Genomic DNA, 20,814 nt, shown 5'->3' with positions numbered 1-20,814 from the left:
TGTTACACGAGCTTGCCAGAGTTATGGGGCTGTAATTCGCCTCCACCTTGTTAGGGGGCAAAAGAAATTTGGCACATCCACATGGATCCTTAGCAATTTTCACAGATGCTCTGTAGAAAACATCCTATCTCAGTACGGCAACTGCTCTGCCCCTGACCACAAGAAACTGCAGAGATTTGTGGACATAGCTCAGCACATCATGGAAACCAGTTCCTGCTGTGTCCCCACCTCTCACTGCCTTGGTAAAGCAGTCAACATAATCAAAACCCCACCCATCCCAGACATTCTCTCTTCTCCCCCTCTCATCGGGCAGAAGATACAAAAGCCTGAAAGCTCGTACCACCAGGCTCAAGGACAGCTTCTATCCTACTGTTATAGGACTACGTTCTATGCTCGATCACAGCACATATTCCTTGTCAATACCCATGCATTTTACAACAGGAATCAGTAAAATGGGCAGAGGCCTTTCGTAAACTGTGAGCAGAATTCACTAAAATTCCTTTCAGTATTCCTGACACAATCTTGGAACATGGCATTCATCATCAGGGTCACCCACCATCCAGGCCATGCTTCCTTCTTGCTGCTGCCATCGAGAAGTTCAAGAGCCTTAGGTCCCTCACCACCAAGTTGAGGAAGAGTTATTACCCTCAGGCTCCTGAACCAATGTGAAGAACTTCACTTGCCTCGACACTAAACTAATCCCACAACCTCTGGACTCACTTTCAAGGACTCTACAACTCATGTTCTCAGTATTTAGTTGCTTATTTATTATTATTATTATTTGTATTTGGACAGTTTATCTTCTTTTGCTCATTGTGTGGAGTTTTTCACTGATTCGATTGTATTTCTAGTGAATGAATCTCAGGGTAGTACATGCTGACATATACGTAGTTTGATAATAAAATTACTTTGAACTGATCCAGCTTTAGAGATTCCTGCAGTAAATTGCACTGGTTTCGACAAGGAGGAAGTAGTGTGATATGATGCATCTCATAGACAAATAGTCCAAAAGTATTCCCTTCCTAGCACAAGGGTGACCAACGACTGATTGAAATATAGAATTACTGTCTCTGGGTCGACAGAAGAGGGGATAAAGGTTTATTTATTTATTTACCGAGATACAGCACGGGAAAGCTCCTTCTAGCCCTTTGAGTCAACCGCCCAGCACTCCCGATTTAACCCTAATCATGGGACAATTTCCAATGACCAATTAACCTACTGACTGTCCTGTCTTTGTACTGTGGGTGAAAACTGGAGCACCCGGAGGAAATCCAGATGATCACGGGGAGAACGTACAAACTCCTTACAATCAGTGGCAGGAGAGGGGATGGAATGGACAAGTTCTTAAAGACAAATGCCCAGCCACCAGCACAAGTGGCGGATGCAGGTTCGATTTCAACATTTAAGAGAAGTTTGGGTAGATACATGGAGGGGGCTATGGTCTTGGTGCAGATCAATGGGACTAGGCAGATTAATAGTTCAGCATCGACTAGTTGGGAGGAATGGCCTGTTTCTATGCCATAGTGCTCTATGACTCGATGGTCCAATATTTGAATGCTGGCATTATCCTGCTAAAGACCCAAAGGTAATCCAGTTATTGTAACAGTGAATAATTTCATATTCACACATTCCTCCACTAACGAGTGAGGAGTGTTCCTCCAATCCTCCACTGGGACGGCCAAACTGGATAACAACTTATTCCCCCCCAGCTGTGAGAATAATGAACACCCTGCCCCCAGCGAGGTCTCGACACTGGGACAGGGAACTAACTGTTTACTGTTTACCTGTTCTGTTCACTACATGCATTCTGAATTGTATTTTATTAATTTATTTATGGTAATATTTTGTTTCATGGGCTGCGTGTGATATATGTTTTGTGGGTGCTGCATGGTCCAGAGGAACATTGTCTCGTTTGGTTGTGCATACAGTATGTACAGTCAGATGACAGTAAACTTGAACTTACCTGCTTCAGAATCAGAATCAGGATTAATATCACTGGCTCATGCTGTGAAATTTGTTGTTGTGTGGCAGCAGTACATTGCAATATAGAATAATTAACACTAAATTACAGTAAATATATATATATATATAAAACTTAAATAAGTTATGCAAAAAATGTAGTGAGTTAGTATTCATGGGTTCATTGTCCATTCAGCAATCTGAGGGAAGAGGAGAAGAAGCTGTTCTTGAATCACTGAGTATCTGCCCATCTTCTAACCATGGGCAGACATTTCATCCCTCAGGGATGCCTCTGTGCTCTAGAGTTCTATGACTCTCCCATGAGAGAAGGTGCAATTGTGAATCAGATCAGGTGTTCCACACAGATTTGGGATTGAAGCTAAATAATCCAAATGCTTGGATACAGAAGGTGAATGTGTACATCAAAACCTTTGGAACTTGTTATTCAATAGTTCAATAGTTCCATTTAATATCAGAGAACGTATACAATATACAACCTGAAATTCTTGTTCTTCACAGACATCCACAAAAACAGAAGAGTTCCCCACAGAATGAGTTAAAAATCATCAGAGCCTCAAATCCCCCTACTTTCCCCTCTCATGCACAGGCAGCAGCAAGCATCGACCCTCCCTCTCCCCACTTAATTCAGCAAAAAAGCATCATCACTTTCCACCTACCAAGCAAGCAATAGCAAAGTCCCCATGAGAGACCATGGTCTGCAGTACAACAAAATCTAATTAATTTCCCCTTTGAATATTACATTCGCTCATTGAATCTGTATTACAGTGGAGTAAAGGGAATTACAAAGGTATGAGAGAGAATCTGGGAAAAGTTGATTGAAAGGGAACACTAGCATGGATGATGGCAGAACAGCAATGGCTGGAGTTTCTGAGAGCAATTCAGAAGGCACAGAATAGATACATTCCAAAGAAGAAGTCATAATTTAAAGGCAGGATGATGCAACCGTGGTTGACAAAGGAAGTCAAAGACAACATAAAAGCAAATAAGAGGGCATATAATAGAACAAAAATGAATGGGATTAGAGGGAAGCTTTTAAAAACCAGTGGAAGGCAACTTAAGAGAAGCCATAAATGAGAGAAAAGATGAAATACGAAGATCAGCCAGCCAATCATATAAAACAAGAAGTTTTTTCAGATATATAAAGAGTAAAAGAGAAACAAGACTGGATATCAGACCATTGGAAAATGACACTGGTAAGATAGTAATGGGGGACAAAGAAATGGCGGACAAACTAAAGTATCTTCACTGTTGCAGACACTAGTGGTATGCTAGATGTTCGAGAGTGTCTGTGGGCAGAATTGAGTGTGGTTGCTATCACTAAGGAAAAGGTGAGAAGTCCGAAGGTGGATCAGTCACCTGGACCAGATGGACTACACCCCAGGGTTCTGAAAGAGGTAGCTGAAGAGATTGTGGGAGCTTTAATAATGATCTATCAAAAATCAGTAGATTCTAGAATGGAAAATTACACTCTTTCAGAAGGGAGGAAAGAAGAAGAAAGGAAATTTTAGGCCATTTAACTTGCCTTCAGTGGTTGGAAAGATGTTGTCCATTATTTTGGGGTACTTGGGGATACATGACAAAATAGGCCAAAATCAGTATGGTTTCCTTACGAGGAAAACATGCCTGACAAACTTGAGGAAATAACAGACAGGATATACAAAGGGGAGTCAGTGGATGTTGTGTACTTGGATTTTCAGCGGGTCTTTGACAAGGTGCCGCACAAGAGGGTGCTAAACAAGAGCCCATGGTATTACAGTTAAGATACTAGCATGGACAGAAGATTAACTGTCTGGCAGGAGGCAAAGAGTGGGAATAAAGGGGACCTTTTTCGGTTGGCTGCCGGTGTCTAGTGGTGTTCCACAGGCTTCAGTGTTGTGACCGATTCTTTTCACGTTATATGTCAATGATTTGGATGAACAAATCGATGGATTTGTGGCCAGGTTTGCAGATAAGATGGAGATAGGTGGAGTGGCAGATAGTGTTGAGAAAGCAGCATGTCTGCAGAAGGATTTAGACAGATTGGCAGACTTGTCAAAGCAGTGGCAGATGGAATATAGTGTAGGGATGTGCATGGCCATGCACTTTCATAGAAAGAATAAAAACATAGACATAACGGGAGAAAATTCAAAAATCAGAGGTGCAAAGGGACTTGGGAGTCCTTCTGCAGAATTCACTAAAGGTTAACTTGCAGATTGAGCTGGTGATACAGAGGGCAAATGCAGTGTTAGCATTCATTTCGAGAGGACTAGGATATAAAAGCAAGGATGTAATGCTCAGTCTTTATAAGGTGGAATGATCCCTGGAATGAAAGGGTTAACGTATGAGGAGCATTTGATGGCTTTGCACCTGTACTCACTGGAGTTCAGAAGAATGAAGGGGAATCTCATTGAAACATTGCATCAGAATAGAGGGACATCCATTTACAACAGAGATGAGGAAAATTTCTTTAGCCAGATGGTGGTGAATCTGTGGAATTCATTGCCACAGATGGCTGTGCAGGCCAAGTGATTGGGTATATTTAGGGTGGAGGTTGATAGATTCTTGATAAATCAGGGTAAATAAAGGTTTCGGGGAGAAGGCAGGAAAATGGGGTTTTCAGCCATGATGAATAGCGGAGCTGACTCTGTGGGCTGTATGGCTAAATCTGCTCCTATGTCTTATGGTCTTTTGCTCTTATTAAGTATGTACGGCACTAGGTGACAGTCTAGCTCAAAATCTGACAAACATTAAAATGTCTTTTTTTTAAAATGAGTGCTATAATTGTACTGGGAGTACATTCACACAACAGGATAATTTAAATTTAAATAATAATTCAAGTTTGTAACAAATACTCGTTCCCTTGGTATTAAAACATGCACAGAAATGTGGTATTCGATTAAAGACAGTGTTTATAATTTTCTCAAAAACATTTGGGATCATTTTAATTCATCAAAAGATACTTAGAAATTGATGGAGAAAGGGAAAGAAGACAATTTGAGTGATATAATCATTGTAAACAGATGATAAATATTAGACACAGGAGTTTCTGCAGATGCTGGAAATCTTGAGCAATGCACACAAAATGCTGAAGGAACTCAGCAGGTCAGACAACATGTGTGTGTCTGTGGCCTCCGTTGGTCGTGGTTGACCATGGATACTGCACCTCTGGTAGTCACTGGTTTGTTGAGCAGCGTCGACTGTGGCTATTGAGGCCAATCCTGGAACAGCAGGCTCTGTCATAGTTGCTGCATGCGTAGGGCGGCGTGGAATTGTTGTCCGCTGTGCTCTCTGTTTAGCTCTCCGCTCCTCAAACTGACTCAGGATCACTCTTTCGCCTTGCTCTAGGTGTTGTTGAAGAGTACCTCGCCATTTGTTGCCGTCATCTGCTAGATCCTCCCAGTAGATTTTTAAGGCTTTCATGTCGCGCTTGCAGAGATCCTTGAAGCGAAGCTGGGCTCTACCAACGTTCCTCTTGCCTGTTGCTAGTTCTCCACTGAGGCTTTCCTTTGGCAGTCACCATCCTTCATACAATGGACGTGGCCCAGCCAGTGCAGTCTGAGATGTCTTAAAAGCGTGGGAAGTCCAGCGCAGGAGAGGACCTCAGAGTTTGGGACTTTGTCTCTCCAGGTGATGCCGAGGATGCGGCGAAGGCTGTGCAGGTGAAAACTATTGTGTTTCCTCTCCTGTTTGGAGTAGATGGTCCAAGTCTCGCTACCATACAGAAGGGTGCTGATAACGCATGCCATTGTACACAAAAGTCTTAGTCTTTGTAGTGAGTTTTGGATTCTCTCAGACCCGTGAGGTGAGTCGAGTAATGATCAATGCTGCTTTGCCGATACGCCTATTGATTTCAGCATCGAGGGAGAGAGTGTTGCTAATGGTCGACCTCAAGTATGTGAACTCATGGACCACTTCTAGATCATAATTGTCGATGGTAGTGACTGGTGTCTCCACTATGTTCTGGGCAAGGACACTTGTTTTCTTCAGGCTGATGGTAAACCTGAAGTCCTTGCATGCCTTAGAGAAGCGGACCATGAGAGTTTGTAGTTGCTGTTTGGTGTGCGAGGTTATAGCAGCGTCGTCGGCAAAGAGCATGTCACGGATTAAGATCTTTCTCATCTTTGTTCTTGCTCTAAGGCGCGCAGGGGTGAACAGCCGCCCATCAGTACTGGTGTGCATATAGGTGCCTTCTGTCGACGTCCCAAACATGTGCTTCAGTAGCAGAGAGAAGAAGATGCCGAATAATGTTGGGGCCAACACGCATCCTTGCTTGACTCCACTATGAATAGCGAAGGGTTCTGATGAGCTGCCATCGTACTGAACAGTAGCCCTCATGTCATTGTGGAATGACTTGATGATACTTTGGAGTTTCAGGGGACAGCCGATCTTGAGGAGAATCTGAAAGAGCCCATCCCTGCTGACAAGGTTGAATGCCTTGGTCAAGTCAATGAAAGTGACATAGAGGGGTTTCTGTTGTTCCCTGCACTCGTCCTGGAGTTGATGGAGTGTGGTGAACTACATATAACTGTCTGGACACGCCCCCTGCTGACTGCTCCTGTGGCTCCTCCCACAGACCCCAGTATAAAGGCGATTGAGGCCTGAGCCCGGCCCTCAGTCTCCAGGATGTAGTATGGTGGTCAACTACTGCTTGTTCTTTCTTCCAGTCAATAAAAGCCAATATCTCTCCTCACGTCGCAGAGAGTTATTGATGGTGCATCATGGAGTGAGAAAATCATGTCGACAGTTGACCTCTTTGCGCAAAAACTGCACTCAGGGTAGACCCATTCTGCCAGAGTTTGTAGATGTGCCAGAGCTATATGAGCAAAGGCTTTGCCGACGATACTCAGGAGGGAGATACCCCTGTAGTTGTTGCAGTCGCTCCTATCACCCTTGTTCTTGTACAAGGTGACGATTTTGGAGTTGTGCATATCCTGTGGTACGGCTCCTTCCTTCCAGCGCTGACAGACAACCTCATGTAAAGGTTGGAGGAGTGAGTTCTTGCAGTGTTTGATCAGGTCTGGAAGAATCCCATCATTGCCAACAGCTTTCCCTGGGGCCAGACTGTCAATTGCCTTGCTGAGGTCCTCAATGGTTGGTATGGAGTCGAGTTCATCCATGACTGGTAGACAATCGATGGCATTAATGGCTGAGCTAACAGCACTTCCCCTCGAGTACAGCTCAGAGTAGTGTTCTACCCAGCATTCCATCTGCTTGCTTTTATCGGTGATTATTTCACCACTGGATGACTTTACTGTCTTGCTCTGTGATGGGCCAAGGGCCTTCTTGATAGCATCATACATCGATCTGATGTTGCCTGTCACAGCTGCTGTCTGAATGTCCTCACTGAGCTGGAGCCAGTACTCATTTGTGCACTGCCTTGCAGTCTGTTGCACTTTGCTTCTAGCAGCTTGAAGAGCCTGGAGTGTTTGGTCGGATGGTGAGCGCTTGTACTCTGTGAGAGCTGCACGCTTGACTTCGATGACAGGAGACATGATGTTGGACTTTGCCTCAAACCAGTCACTGCTCTTTGTGGTTTTTCTTCCAAAGATAGAGTGCTGATTCGTGGATGGTGTCGCGAAGGTATGACCATTGTTCTGTTGCAGTATCTCCTCGTGAGGAGGTAGTCATAGCACCCGGTACTGACTTGGCAAACTGGGCAACCTTTTCTGACTGTTTCATCTCTGTTGTGTTGATGCGAAGTTTTCCAGTATGTTTTGAGTGGTGGATTTTCTTTGGACGTAGTTTGATCTTGCAGGATACTAAAGCATGATCCGTATCGCAGTCTGCACTGTGGTATGAGTGGGTGATTAGTACAGAGTTGATGAAAGAGCGCCTGGTGATGATCATATCTAGTTGGTGCCAGTGTTTAGACCGTGGATGTCGCCATGAGACCTTGTACTGCGACTTCGTCTGAAAGTAGGAGTTAGTTACACTCAGGCCGTGACAGGAGCTGAACTCCAGGAGACGTTGTCCATTGTTGTTTATTTTGCCAACTCCAAAGTGACCAAGACAAGACGGCCAGGAATCGTTATTGGCTCCCACTCTGGCACTGAAGTCACCAAGGAGAACGAGGTGCTCATCACTGGGAATATTCCTGACAACAGCTTCTAATTTGTTGTAGAACATGTCTTTTGCCTCAGAGGTGGAGTTCAAGGTAGGGGCATACATACTGACGAGAGATACTGGGCCATGACTGGAGTGTAGGTGGAGAGTCATAAGTTGTTCTGATCCATTTTCTGGTGGCTCCACCATTTGCAACAAGGAGTTCCTAACGGCAAAACCCACTCCATGCTAGCGGGGCTTGTCTTGGTTCTTTCCCTGCCAGAAAAATGTGTAGTCCCTCTCCTTCAGTGCACCTGAATGCGCCAAACGTGTTCCTTGTAGGGTAGCTGTATCTACCTTGAGCCTTAGTAGCTCGTTGTTAATGACCACTGTTTATCGTGCATCTTCGATATCCTTGAGGTTTTGGTCAAGTCCAGTCATCATTGTGCGGACATTCCGACATCCCAGCTTGAGGGGTGTTGTCTTACTCGATTTGTTTTCTTTCTTGTCTGGTGCAGTAGTTACAGTTAGCTCTTTGTGGAATAATCCATTGTCCCCATGCACCCAATGAGGAAGACTGACTGTGGCAGGATGGCACCTTATTGGCTGGGGGCTGCCCAGTGAAATGCGATGGTCTCTCCCACCATCGGAAGCGACCCCTGGCGCCATGCTCTACACCAATCGAGCATTATGACTTATAACCGGTAACTGCTGCTTCCCATGTTTGTCCGGCACTATAAAGCGAAGCTGGAGTGGTCTCTCCAGGGCAGAGTTGATATGGAGATCCAAAGATAGTCGTAGCTGTAGGGTGGTAGTGGGGACGAGCTCCCACTGCTAAACAAATGCTCTTCATGGCGTGTGTCTCAAACAACCTCTGACAACCAAGTCCAACTCCTGGCCTTCACGTGTGGCATAGTTCTTACGCCTGGCGGAGCGGCTCTCACTGACTGGTGAAGGGGCAAAGGCGGGCCACTGGCACCTTAAAACCAGTCACTGCGGGCAGATGGGGCTCGTTAACCACGGATGGCAGCTCATCTAGGTGAGGGAAAACTCCGATTACAAGCCTCCGCTGCCTTGCGGCTACACCTGCTCACGGGAAAGGCTTTGGGAGAAAACTCCGAGGAAAAATCCAGAGTCGGAGTCCCGAAGGCAGCTGACTGCTGTACCCAGCACCGGCACGACAACTCCTGCGATGCTGCTGGCACCAAACTGTACCGACTTTCATCGTTCCTTTGGACCTGTCATCAGCGTGGAGAGTTCCTTCATCAGGATTATCAATGTTGTTGGCTGGAGAGATTGTGGATCTGCAGAAGAGGGAAAAGGAAGTGGCCAGGGAGGCAATCAGGGGTCGCCAACCTTTTTTATGCCAGGGACCACTACCATTAACCGAGGGGTCCGTGAGCCCCAGGTTGGGAACCCTGGTGACAGGTATCCTTGACGATGTGGTCAGCTTTCCTGAAGTACTGGTTTTCAGCTGGCTTATGGGAAGGGTATATGAAAGAGGTGACTGGTCCAGAGATCTGATAGCTGTGGGAAAGAAGCTTTTCCTAAGTTGGGATATCCAGGCTTGCAAGCTCCTGTATCTTCTCCCAGAAGGTAAAAAAAGAGAGATGCTGTTGCACCATTACAGGTACTAGCCTCCCCACTGCTGAGGACACCTTCAAAAGGTGATGCCTTAACCATATAACAATTACAGCACAGAAACAGGCCATCTCGGCCCTTCTAGTCCGTGCCGAACACTTACTCTCACCTAGTCCCACCGACCCGCACTCAGCCCATAACCCTCCATTCCTTTCCTGTCCATATACCTATCCAGTTTTTTTTAAAAAAATAACAAAATTGAACCTGCCTCTACCACTTCTACTGGAAGCTCATTCCACACAGCTACCACTCCCTGAGTAAAGAAGTTCCCCCTCGTGTTACCCCTAATCTTTTGCCCCTTAAGAAGGTGGAATCCATCATTAAGGACCAGGACATGCCCTCTTCTCGTTGCTACCATCAGGGAGGAGGTACAGGAGCCCAAAGATCCACACTCAGTGTCTTAGGAACAGCTTCTTCCCCTCCAACATCGGATTTCTGAATGGTCCATTAATTCCTGTGTAACACTTGTAAGATTCTACAGATGTACCGTGCAGATCATTCTAACCGGCTGCGTCACCATCTGGTATGAGGGGGGCCACTGGGCTAGGATCAAAGTAAGCTGCAGAAAGTTTTAAACTCAGTCAGCTCCACCATGGGCACTAGTCTCCCCAGCAAACAGGACATCTTCAAGGAGCGATGCCTGAAATAGGCAGCATCCATCATTAAGGACCCCCATCACCCTCTTCTCATTGCTACCATCAGGCGGGAAGTACAGGAGCATGAAGACACACTCTCAGTGATTCAGGAACAGATTCTTCCCCTCTGTCATCAGATTTCTGAATGGACATTGAACCAATGATCTCACTTTTTTTCTCTCTTTTTGCAATGCTTATTTAATTAAAAAATATTTATACTTACAGTAATTTACTTCTTACATATAACCCATCATGAATTATGTAAAAAAATCAAGAAATGCTTAATCAAGCAATATGTTGAGAATATTACTCAATTATTACTGAAATATTAAATACACTGAACACTGTTTTGCTCTCTTTTTGCACTACCAATTTTTTACATATTTCTTACTGTAACAGTAATATTCTATGTATTGCACTGTAGTGCTGCTGCAAAACAAGTTTCACTATATATTTCAGTAATAATACACTTGATTCTAGTTCTGATTCTGAAGCAACACACCGTGAAGGTGGGGCACACAGAGGGAAGTGGCCAGCCTGTGGTGGACTGGGCCATTGTTACTCATTCTATCAGCACTGCCGAACCATCATCTCTTTCCTGATTCACTCCGCCCTGCTTCTATCTTATCGTGGATCTTCTATCTGATCTACCCTTTTGACCTCTCCCCTCAACCCTTCTCTGCATTTTAAAACCTGTCCTTCTTCGTTAATTTCTCTGTCAACACTTGCTGCCCAAACTGCTGGGAGATTTCTTGGCGGTTTATTTTCGTCTTCAGCAGGATTCCTTGCATTGGCAGGAGTTAACCAGTGGAGGGCAGTAGAAATCAGTTTTTGGTCCTCAGCAAGTTCTAATGTCTCAGAGGAGGCAGCCAAGGCTACACAGACAAAATGCTGGACGGACTCAGTGTGACACACAGCATCTGTAGAAATGAATAAACTGTTGACTTTCCATGCTGAGACTCTTCAGGACTGGAAAGGAAGGGGGAAGACGCCGGAATAAAAAAGTGGGGAGAGGGGAAGGAGGATAGATAGAAGGTGACAGGTGACGCCAGGTGGATGGGAAAGGTAAAGGGCTGGAGTGGAAGGAATCTGACAGGAGAGAATAGTGGAACATAGGAGAAAGGGAAGGAGGAGGGTTCCAGGGGAAAGTGATAGTCAGGTGAGAAGATGTAAGAGGCCAGGGTGGGGAATAGAAGAAAGGAGGGGGAGAGAATTTTTTTTACCATAAGGAGAAATCAACATCAGGTTAGAGGCTACCAAGACGGAAGTTAAGGTATTGCTCCTCCACCCCGAGGGTGGCCTCATTGTGGCACAAGAGGAGGTCATGGACTGACATGTCGTAACAGGAATAGGAACGGGAATTGAAATGTTTGGCCAGCGGGAAGTTCCATTTTTGGTCGGTGGAGTGGAAGAGCTCAATGAAGTAGTCCCCCAGTTTCCGACAGGGAACCAAGGGTCATGTTCCCTTAACTCAGGGTCAAAGTCAAGTTTATTGTCATGTGCATATAGGCACAGGTCCAATGAAAACTTGTGTGCAGCAAAACCGCCAGCACACAGAATCAGGGATGTTGCATTCACAAGGAAAACATACATTAAATATAAATAAAAACTATTTTTTAAACAAAAAGCACAATTAGAACAAATAAAAACACCCACTTTAGTGCACAGTGATCAAAGTGGTCATACCGTTAAAACATAGGAAATCATCAACAACCATCAGGCTCTTGAATCAGTTGGGGTAACTTCACTTGCCCCATCACTGAACTGTTCCCACGAACTATGGACTCACTTTCAAGGCCTCTTCATCTCATATTCTCGATATTTATTGCTGATTTATTATTGTTATTATTATTATTATTATTATTATTATTATTATTTCTTCTCTTTGCATTTGCTTAGTTTGTTGTCTTCTGCACTCTGGTTGGACGGCCTAGTTGGGTGATCTGTCATTGATTCTGTTATGGTTACTATTTTATTTATTTTAAATGCCTGCAAGAAAATGAATCAGAGGGTTGTATATGGTGACATATATGTACTTTGATAATAAGATTTATTTTGAACTTTAAACATAGAACATTCCAGCACAGTGCTGGCCCTTCAGTGCACAATGCTATACCGAGCTTTAAACCTACTCCAAGATCAACCCAACTCTTCCTGCCTACCCAGCCCTCCATTTTTCTGTCATGCATGTGCCAAAGAGCCCGTTAAACATCCCTAAAGTACCTGCATCTATCACCACCCCCAGCAGAGCATTCCAGGCCCTTAATTATTTTGCACATTAATATTTGTCAGTCCTGTTCAGGGATAGTTTTTCAAAAAAAAAATTCCATGGAAATGCCTGCAAGAAAATGAATCTCAAGGTAGTGCATGATAACATTTACATACTTTGATACATTAAACTGTTGCCTTCCTGTCAGGTTGTGTAAAAAATCCTACCTCCACTCACCTTACAAGGGTGTCCTTTCCCATCAGCCATTACCACACTGGGAAAAGGGCATTGCTAAACTCCAAAGATTAGATTCAAAGTTCAAGCTAAATTTTATTATCAATGTTCTTACTGTATATGTCACTTATACAACCCTGAGGTTCATTTTCTTGTGGGCATACTCAACAAATCTATAGAATAGTAACCATAACAGAATCAATGAATGACTGTCAACTAAAGTGTTCAACCAGAGTGTAGACAACAACAAACTGAGGAAATGCAAAAATGTAATAATAATAATAAATAAATAGCAATAAATATCAAGAACATGAGATGAAGAGTCCTTGAAAATGAGACCATAGGTGTGGGAAAATTTCAATGATGGTGCAAGTGAAGCTATCCCCTTTGGTTCAAGAGACTGATGGTTGAGGGGTATTTACTGTTCCTGAACCTGGTGGTGCAAGTCCTGAGGCCTTATTCCTTCCTCTCTATGGCAGCAGTGAGAAGAGAGCATGTCCTGGGTGTTGGGGGTCCCTAATGATGGATTGGGGTTGTGCCAGCTGGTTCAAGAACCATATGGATGAAGGGAAGTACAGTAGCTGTTCTTGAAGCTGGTGCTGTTGGATTTTAGGCTTCTGTACCTCCTGCCTGATGGTAGCTGTGAGGCATGGCAATGCCTGGATGGTGGGGAACTTTGGTGGTAGATAAGAAGGTAGCATCTCATGTAGGTACAATCAATAGTGCGGAGGTGTGCCTGTGATGTATTTGCCTCCAATACCCCCTGTAACTTCTTATGTTCCTGTACATTCGATTTGCACATCAGCAGGTTCAGAAACAGTTATTACCCTTCAACCATCAGGCTCCTAAACTAGCATGGGTAACTTCACTCACCTTAACACTGAACAGATTCACACCCTACAGACACAAATTCTCAATATTATTTATTTGCTAGTTATTTTGTGTGGTGGGGTGGAGACATGTCTCTACCAAAGGAGGTGTAAGGCACTCCTTCCCTCCGCTAGCCTGCAGGTCACGCTTGGACAAGTTGTAGCACCTGCTTAGCCCCCCGATCAGGGTCATGTGAAGCCATGGGAGGAGGTGGTGGATGGTCACATGAGCAGCTGGTGCAGATCACAAATCCTGGTTATGTGACCACTGACACCAGGCAGACAATCTCTGGGGTCACCCGTCTTGTAAAGACACTGCCCAGAAGGCAATGGCAAACCACTTCTGTAGAAAAAATTGCCAAGAACAATCATGGTCATGGAAAGACTAGGATTGCCTACATCATACAATGTTACAGTTACCAATTGAACTATTTATTTATCACTATTATGTATTTTTAAATATTTGCTCAGTTCTCTTCTGTTGCACATTGATTGCTTGCTTGTCTTTGTTCGTGTGGAGTTTTTCATTGATTCTGTTGTGTTTATTTGTTCTACTGTGAATGCCTGCAAGAAAATGAATCTCAGGGTAGAAAATGGTGACATAAACAGTACATACTTTAATAGCAAATTTACTTTGAATTTTGAAATCCATTTTGAACTTTGATTTGCTATACCATACCATGATGTCACCAGCCAGGTGTTAAAGCATGTAAACTGATTCAATGGCCATAAGTCATGGGAGCAGAATTAGACCATCCAACCTATCAAATCTGCTTCACCATTCCATCATGACTGATTTACTAACCCTCTCAACCCCATTCTCCTGCCTTCTCCCCGTAATCTTTGACACCCTTATGAATCAGGAACCTGATAAACTCTACTTTAAATACAGCCAGTGACCTGGCCTCCACAGCCATCTATGGCAATGAATTCCACAGATTCAACACCCTCTGGCTATAAAACCCCCCCACCTCATCTCTGTTCTAAAGGGACGTCCTTCAATTTTGAGGCTGTATCTTCTGGTCCTAGGCTCCCCAATGATAGGAAACATCCTCTCCACATCCACTCTATCTGTGTCCTCTGGTCCTAGACTTCCTCCACTACAGGAAACATCCTCTCCACATCCACTCTATCTGTGTCCTCTGGTCCTAGACTCCCCCACTATAGGAAACATCCTCTCCACATCCACTCTATCTGTGCCCTCTGGTCCTAGACTCCCCCACTATAGGAAACATCCTCTCCACATCCACTCTATCTGTGTCCTCTGGTCCTAGACTCCCCCACTATAGGAAACATCCTCTTCACATCCACTCTGTGTCCTCTGGTCCTAGACTCCCCCACTATAGGAAACATCCTCTCCACATCCACTCTATCTGTGTCCTCTGGTCCTAGACTCCCCCACTATAGGAAACATCCTCTCCACATCCACTCTATCTGTGTCCTCTGGTCCTAGACTCCCCCACTATAGGAAACATCTTCTCCACGTCCACTCTATCTGTGTCCTCTGGTCCTAGACTCCCCCACTATAGGAAACATCCTCTCCACATCCACTCTGTCTAAGCCTTTCAGTTTTCAAATGGTTACAATGAGATCCCTCCTCATATGCTTAATCTCTTGTGAGTACAAGCCCAGAATCATCAAACGCTCCGCACACATTAACCCTTTCATTTCCAGACTTATTCTCATGAACATCCTCTGGACCTTCTCCAATGCCAGCACTTTTTTTCATAGATAAGGGGCCCAATACTCCAAGAGTGGGTCTGACAACTGCCTTATAAAGCCTCAGCATTCCATCCTTGCTTTTATATCCTCTCAAAATGAATGCCGACAGTGCATTTGCCTTCCTCACCACCGACTCAACCTGCAAGTTAATCTTTAGGGTATCCTGCACTAGGACTTTAAATTCATGTAATTGGGTGTTAGATGTTTCTTCCCTGGGTAAAGGATCTGACTATTTCATTTAATGAGTTGAACAGATGTTCCAGTGGTGAAGGAAGAGTTGCAACAGTTGCTGTTTGGCTTTGATGAGAAGCGATTCACGCGGATGACACCAGCCTTGTTTTTCCTCGTCAGAGAGCTGAAGGACAATCCCATGGAGTCATCCTGTACCTCCTCCAAGGAAACACAGATACTGCCCCCCATCCGTGAGTAAGTATGGGCTGAGATCTTGTGTCTCTCTGTGCTTTTTTAAACCCCTTGGCCATGAGCAATGCAACTGTGGCATCCATCGTAATGGACCCTCATCGCCCTCTTCTCTTTACTACTATCGGGGAGGAGGAAGAGGAGCCTGAAGATCCACACTCAATGATCCAGGAACAGCTTCTTCCCCTCATTATATTATTTTAGTTATACCTTAATTTGAGATTCCCTCCACATAGCTGTGTGAACAGGTTTGTGAGAAGCCGCTGAGGGTTGTAGACTCCGCCAGCTCCATCACAGGCATGAACCTCCCCACTGTCAAGCACATTGTCAGAAGGTGGGATCTCTCATTAAAGACCCTCACCATCCGGGACATGTCTTCTTCTCATAACTACCATTGGGAAGGAGGTACAGGAGCTTGAGATCCATATTCAATATTTTAAAACATTATTTTAAAACATTAACCTCCAGATTTCTGAAAGGTCCCTGAATCTATGAGCTCTATCTTGTTATTCCTTTTTTGCTCTACCTAACTATCTAACTATCTACTGTATCCATCATCTATCTGTCTGACTGTCTGTCCATCTAGAGTACCGTGCGAAAGTCTTGGGCACACACATATATACTGTAGCCCGGGTGCCTAAGACTTTTGCACAGTACTCTTGTAATTTTATGTATTACATGTATTGCTGCCGCAAAAAAAAACACATTTCTTGTCATATGTGAGTGATGATAAACCTGATTCTGATCTGGGTCTCTATTGTGGGCTGAGAGTGGGAAGGGGGCAAAGAGAGGGGAATCATAGTTGGGAAAAGGGGAAGGGAGAAGGAAGGGAGTGGGAAGCACCAGAGAGACATTCTGTAATGATCATTAAACCGATTGTTCGGAATCAAGCGACCTTGCCTGGTTTCTCAGGGTTGGGTGTGTCTGCACCCGCGGTACCCCCCACCCTGGCACTCCTTCTCTGCCATCTGTCCCACACCCTTCCCATAGCGCTCCACCCTCACCACTCCCAACAGCCTTTGCTCCTGCCAGGTTTACCAAAGCTCTCTGCTCCATGTTGACCCTAGTTATATATACACGCCTAAGGCCTTTGCTCAGTACTGTATCTATCCATAATGTCTCTGCACATGGAGGTTATTATTATTATCACTGACATATGTTGTGAAATTTATTGTTTTGCAGCAGTAGATCAGTGCAATACAATGAGAGGTTGGGTAAACTCCAACTTCATTCCTTGGAAATTGGAAAATTGAGGGGTGACCTGATGAGATCATGAGAGTGATGAAAGTACAGAACCTTTTCTCCCCCAGGGAGGTGGTTCTAAAAATGGGAAGGGATAGGTTTAATCATAGGTTACCTGATGAATGGTCTCAGCCCTAAACATTAACGGTTTACTCTTTTCCATAGATACTGCCTGGCCTGCTGAGTTCCTCCAGCACTTTATGTGTGTTGCAGGGATAGTTTTAAGATCAGAAGTGAGAGATTTAAAGGGACATCAGGGGCAGCTTCTCACGGAAAGGGTTGTGCGTATTTGGAGTGAGCTGCCAGAAAGAGTAGCTGAGGTGGGCACATTTAAAATTCATCCAGATAATTACATGGACAGCAGAGTTATAGGGTTATAGGCCAAATGAGGTTATAGAGTGGGTTGTAGGCCAAATGAGGGCAGATGGGGCCAGCTGTTTGGGGAACATAGTCAGTAGGGACCAGATGGGCTGAAGTGACTGTTTCAATGCTCTATGACTCTATGGAATAAGCAGAAAGGGTTGTCATAGTGTATGCTTTGTTCATTAGGAATGCCAAGGATATCAAGAGTTCTCAATATTGTTTGTATATATATTTTATTTATTTTTGTATTTGCACAATGGTTGTTTGTCACTGCGTTGTGTGTGTGTGTGTGTGTGTGTGTGTGTGTGTGTGTGTGTGTGTGTGTGTGTGTGTGTGTGTGTGTGTGTGTGTGTGTGTGTTTTTTCTTTGTTCTATCGTATTTCTTTGTTCTACTGTGGATGCCCCCAAGAAAAAGAATCTCAAAGTGACAGATATGTACTTTGATAATAAATTTGCTATGAACTTTGAAGTGGGCTATATAGAGGTATGTTTTTGAGTACGTGAAGCCTAATCCAGTCAATTCTATTTTCAGAGAAGCTTCCAGAATGGTTAAGAGAGCAGAGGATGATCATTTGGAAACATTGGACTTACCGTTTCACTCGGCATCCTCAAGTCAAGGGTCTCCGCGAGAGTTCTTACGACAACTCAATCGGTTTTTGAATGTAGTGTTAGATTACTCCACTGACCAGAATTCCAGATCTGTGCTCCAGCTTGATAAAGAAACTATTGAAAGCCTTCCCCACCAGTCGTTGAATATTTCTAATGCCTACGTCCTGGAGCTGCTGGTTCAGTCTGAGGAGCCTTTGGTGTTTTTGTTGCCAGAGAATGCTGAGAACTTCTTGGAGCAAATCATCGAACATGGAAATGTTGGGGAAACTGAGGAAAAGATACAACACCTGTTCCTCACCAAACTGAAGAACACCATTAATAAAGTCCTGGAGATCCCCGTTTTCCAGAAGGAGAAGGTTCTAAAGAAGCTGATTCATCTACTGAATGAGTGCAACTATCCCTTTCCACTTCCCGAGTTCCCTCAAGTTAATATCTCACCTCAGGATGGCTCAAAGAAGATAAATCGAAGGCAAAAGACCTATTATACTTTCTTGTTGCTGAAGACATTGCAGACAGTGAAGACATTCTGGGACAAGAGGCAAAAAATTTTCAGGCAGAACAGGAGTGCAACCAACCGGTCCATCTGCAAACTAGAGGAACTTAGCATCGACTTTGAGCGTTTGTCCTACGATTGGATTTTGGTGCCCAAGTTGTACAATATACACAATTGTGTTGGATCCTGTAGTATTCCCTTGACGGGGAATGTATCTAATCATGTTGTCTTGCTCATTAAGATGCAGGAGCAAGGGCTTCCGACAAAACGAGAGCCGTGTTGTGTTCCGGTGGAGTACTCTGAACTGCTCCTGGCTGTTGTCAATGACCAAAGCAGCATGATCACCGTGTACAAGAACATGGTGGCAGAGGAATGTAAGTGCAGATGACCCAGGCAATGCGGCTATCTCATGAGTCAAATATTATCAGGAAAAGCCAGTGTATATCTATATTAAGAACATTTATGGTGACATTTTACTCAGCCAAGCTGCGTATGATCTTACAGTACATCATATGTTAGCGTGGCCATATTCTGCAACTGTCGAGTTTTGGTCTGTTTTCAAATAGATCAGAAATGTAAAGTTCAAATATTTCATAAATTCTCAATGAAAATTGTTGACATGAATTTTGAAGTTAAGATTGCTGCCTCTCATTTAATTTAGTTTTTTTCTAAATTTAGATCAAAATTCTCTATAGAAAGTAGTCTATAATGATTTGTTAAATGTAACAAGCCAGAGGAAATTTTAAATTTCTGTGAGACCCCAAATCAAACAAGTGATGATCTAAATTTCACAATGGGTCCTCAGACCAATCTGTTTATTCCCATTTGCTGGCATGCAGTTGTTAGTCACATGCAGCAGGAAATCTCAATTCCAAAGGAAGCTTGCTAGAGGTTTGTGTGTGTGTGTACAGTATAGCTGAGTGTGCATTGCGTGCAAAGTGCATTTGCACGTCTGCATACTGTATTTGTGACAGCATGTGCGTGTGTGTTTATTGAGTGTGAATGTGAGTGTGTGCATTTGCATGTGTACATATTTGTGTTTGTGCTTGTGTGTGTGTGTGTGTGTGTGTGTGTGTGTGTGTGTGTGTGTGTGTGTGTGTGTGTGTGTGTGTGTGTGTGTGTGTGTAAATGTGTCTCTTTTCATGCCTGCGTATAGTTGTGTGTGTCTGAATCACATCTTAACAGAATACTTAAAGAATATCAGATTGGAAACCCACAGAAGTCTCGGGAGAACATTGCTCAATAAGTAATGTTAGACTGAGCTCAATCGCTTGGAAAAGAGGCTTAATTTGGTGCAGCCTTGCAGGCATCCCCTGAAGGAGTAAGTCAACACATTGAACCTAAATATGATGATGCTATAACTGAAAATACAGACTAGAAATCGGCTATGGGCTAACACGCACGCACACATACGCATACAGTTAATGTGCCTGTATATCATGTAACCTTTCCATAATTTAATGGCTTTTAAATGAAAGTTCTTGGACAACTTACTCTAAATTGAGTATTCACACCTATTAGTTTTACGTTCTTAACTGGTCCCCGTATCCTCCTCTAATGAGTTGTCAATTACGGAATGCTTTTGAATCGGTGATTTGCTATTCTGTAGTATCTCTGAAATGGAATTAAGGTGGAAAACTAGAAATCAAGCATGTGATATTGTTCAAACCTCAGTGGGAAGCAGAAAGCACTTGGAGCTCACTGACTGTCGGGAGAAGTGTTACTCTTTGATGCTTTTCAGTAATGGCCTAATTCTGCTCCCATGCCTGAAGCTATAATGGTTTTATGGTGATCATCTCAGGGCTAGTGGCTACTGCAGACCAAGGCGCTGCTCCAAAGAGGAAAACATAACAGTTAAAGACAGGGAAACATTCCGTAAGCATTCCATGGGAAATAATATTATCTTCTGCCAATGAAACTGGAAAGACTCTTGTTGGCTTTTATTATATGTTTTGTATTTTTCATTATTATACATTAATAATTAATAATAAAACTTTACTTATGTAAATCTCACTGTCTTTTGGAGTCTTTGAAATGTCACAGTGACTATATCTAGGACCGTTAAGGGATTGGCTTTATTTGTCACATATGCGTCTGAACACGCAGTGAAATGCATCGTCTGCGTCAAATCAAATCAGCGAGGCTCGTGCTGGGCAGCTCTCGAGTGTCGACACACGTAACGTAGCACGCCCACGACTCCCTCACCCTCGCTCGTGTGTCTTTGGAATGTGGGAGGAAGCCAGAGCACACGGTCACGGAACACACAAACAGCTTCCTGGCAGCGGTGGGAATGCAACCCCCATCCGTAAGGACTGGTGATGTCAAGCTATGCTACTTTACCACTCCAACTGCAATAAATAATCAATATGCTTCATT

The 20,814-nt window shown here is 43.9% G+C and overlaps 1 protein-coding gene across 1 annotated transcript in view; it reads left to right on the top strand.

The window, feature by feature from the left end:
- The window catches only part of amh (anti-Mullerian hormone), a 52,142-nt gene extending 33,240 nt beyond the window's left edge, over positions 1–18,902 (top strand). Inside the window, exons 6-7 of the mRNA XM_073069471.1 lie at positions 15,566–15,737; positions 17,869–18,902. Of these exons, the coding sequence (XP_072925572.1) occupies positions 15,566–15,737; positions 17,869–18,826 (1,130 nt within the window). The 3' untranslated portion in view covers positions 18,827–18,902. The remainder of the gene's footprint in view (positions 1–15,565; positions 15,738–17,868) is intronic.
- The last annotated feature ends 1,912 nt before the right edge of the window (positions 18,903–20,814 follow it).

Source organism: Hemitrygon akajei, chromosome 16 (genome assembly GCF_048418815.1).
Source record: "Hemitrygon akajei chromosome 16, sHemAka1.3, whole genome shotgun sequence".
NCBI lineage: Eukaryota > Metazoa > Chordata > Chondrichthyes > Myliobatiformes > Dasyatidae > Hemitrygon > Hemitrygon akajei.
Note: the sequence above shows the minus strand (reverse complement) of the source record. Positions and strands in the feature narration are given on the sequence as shown.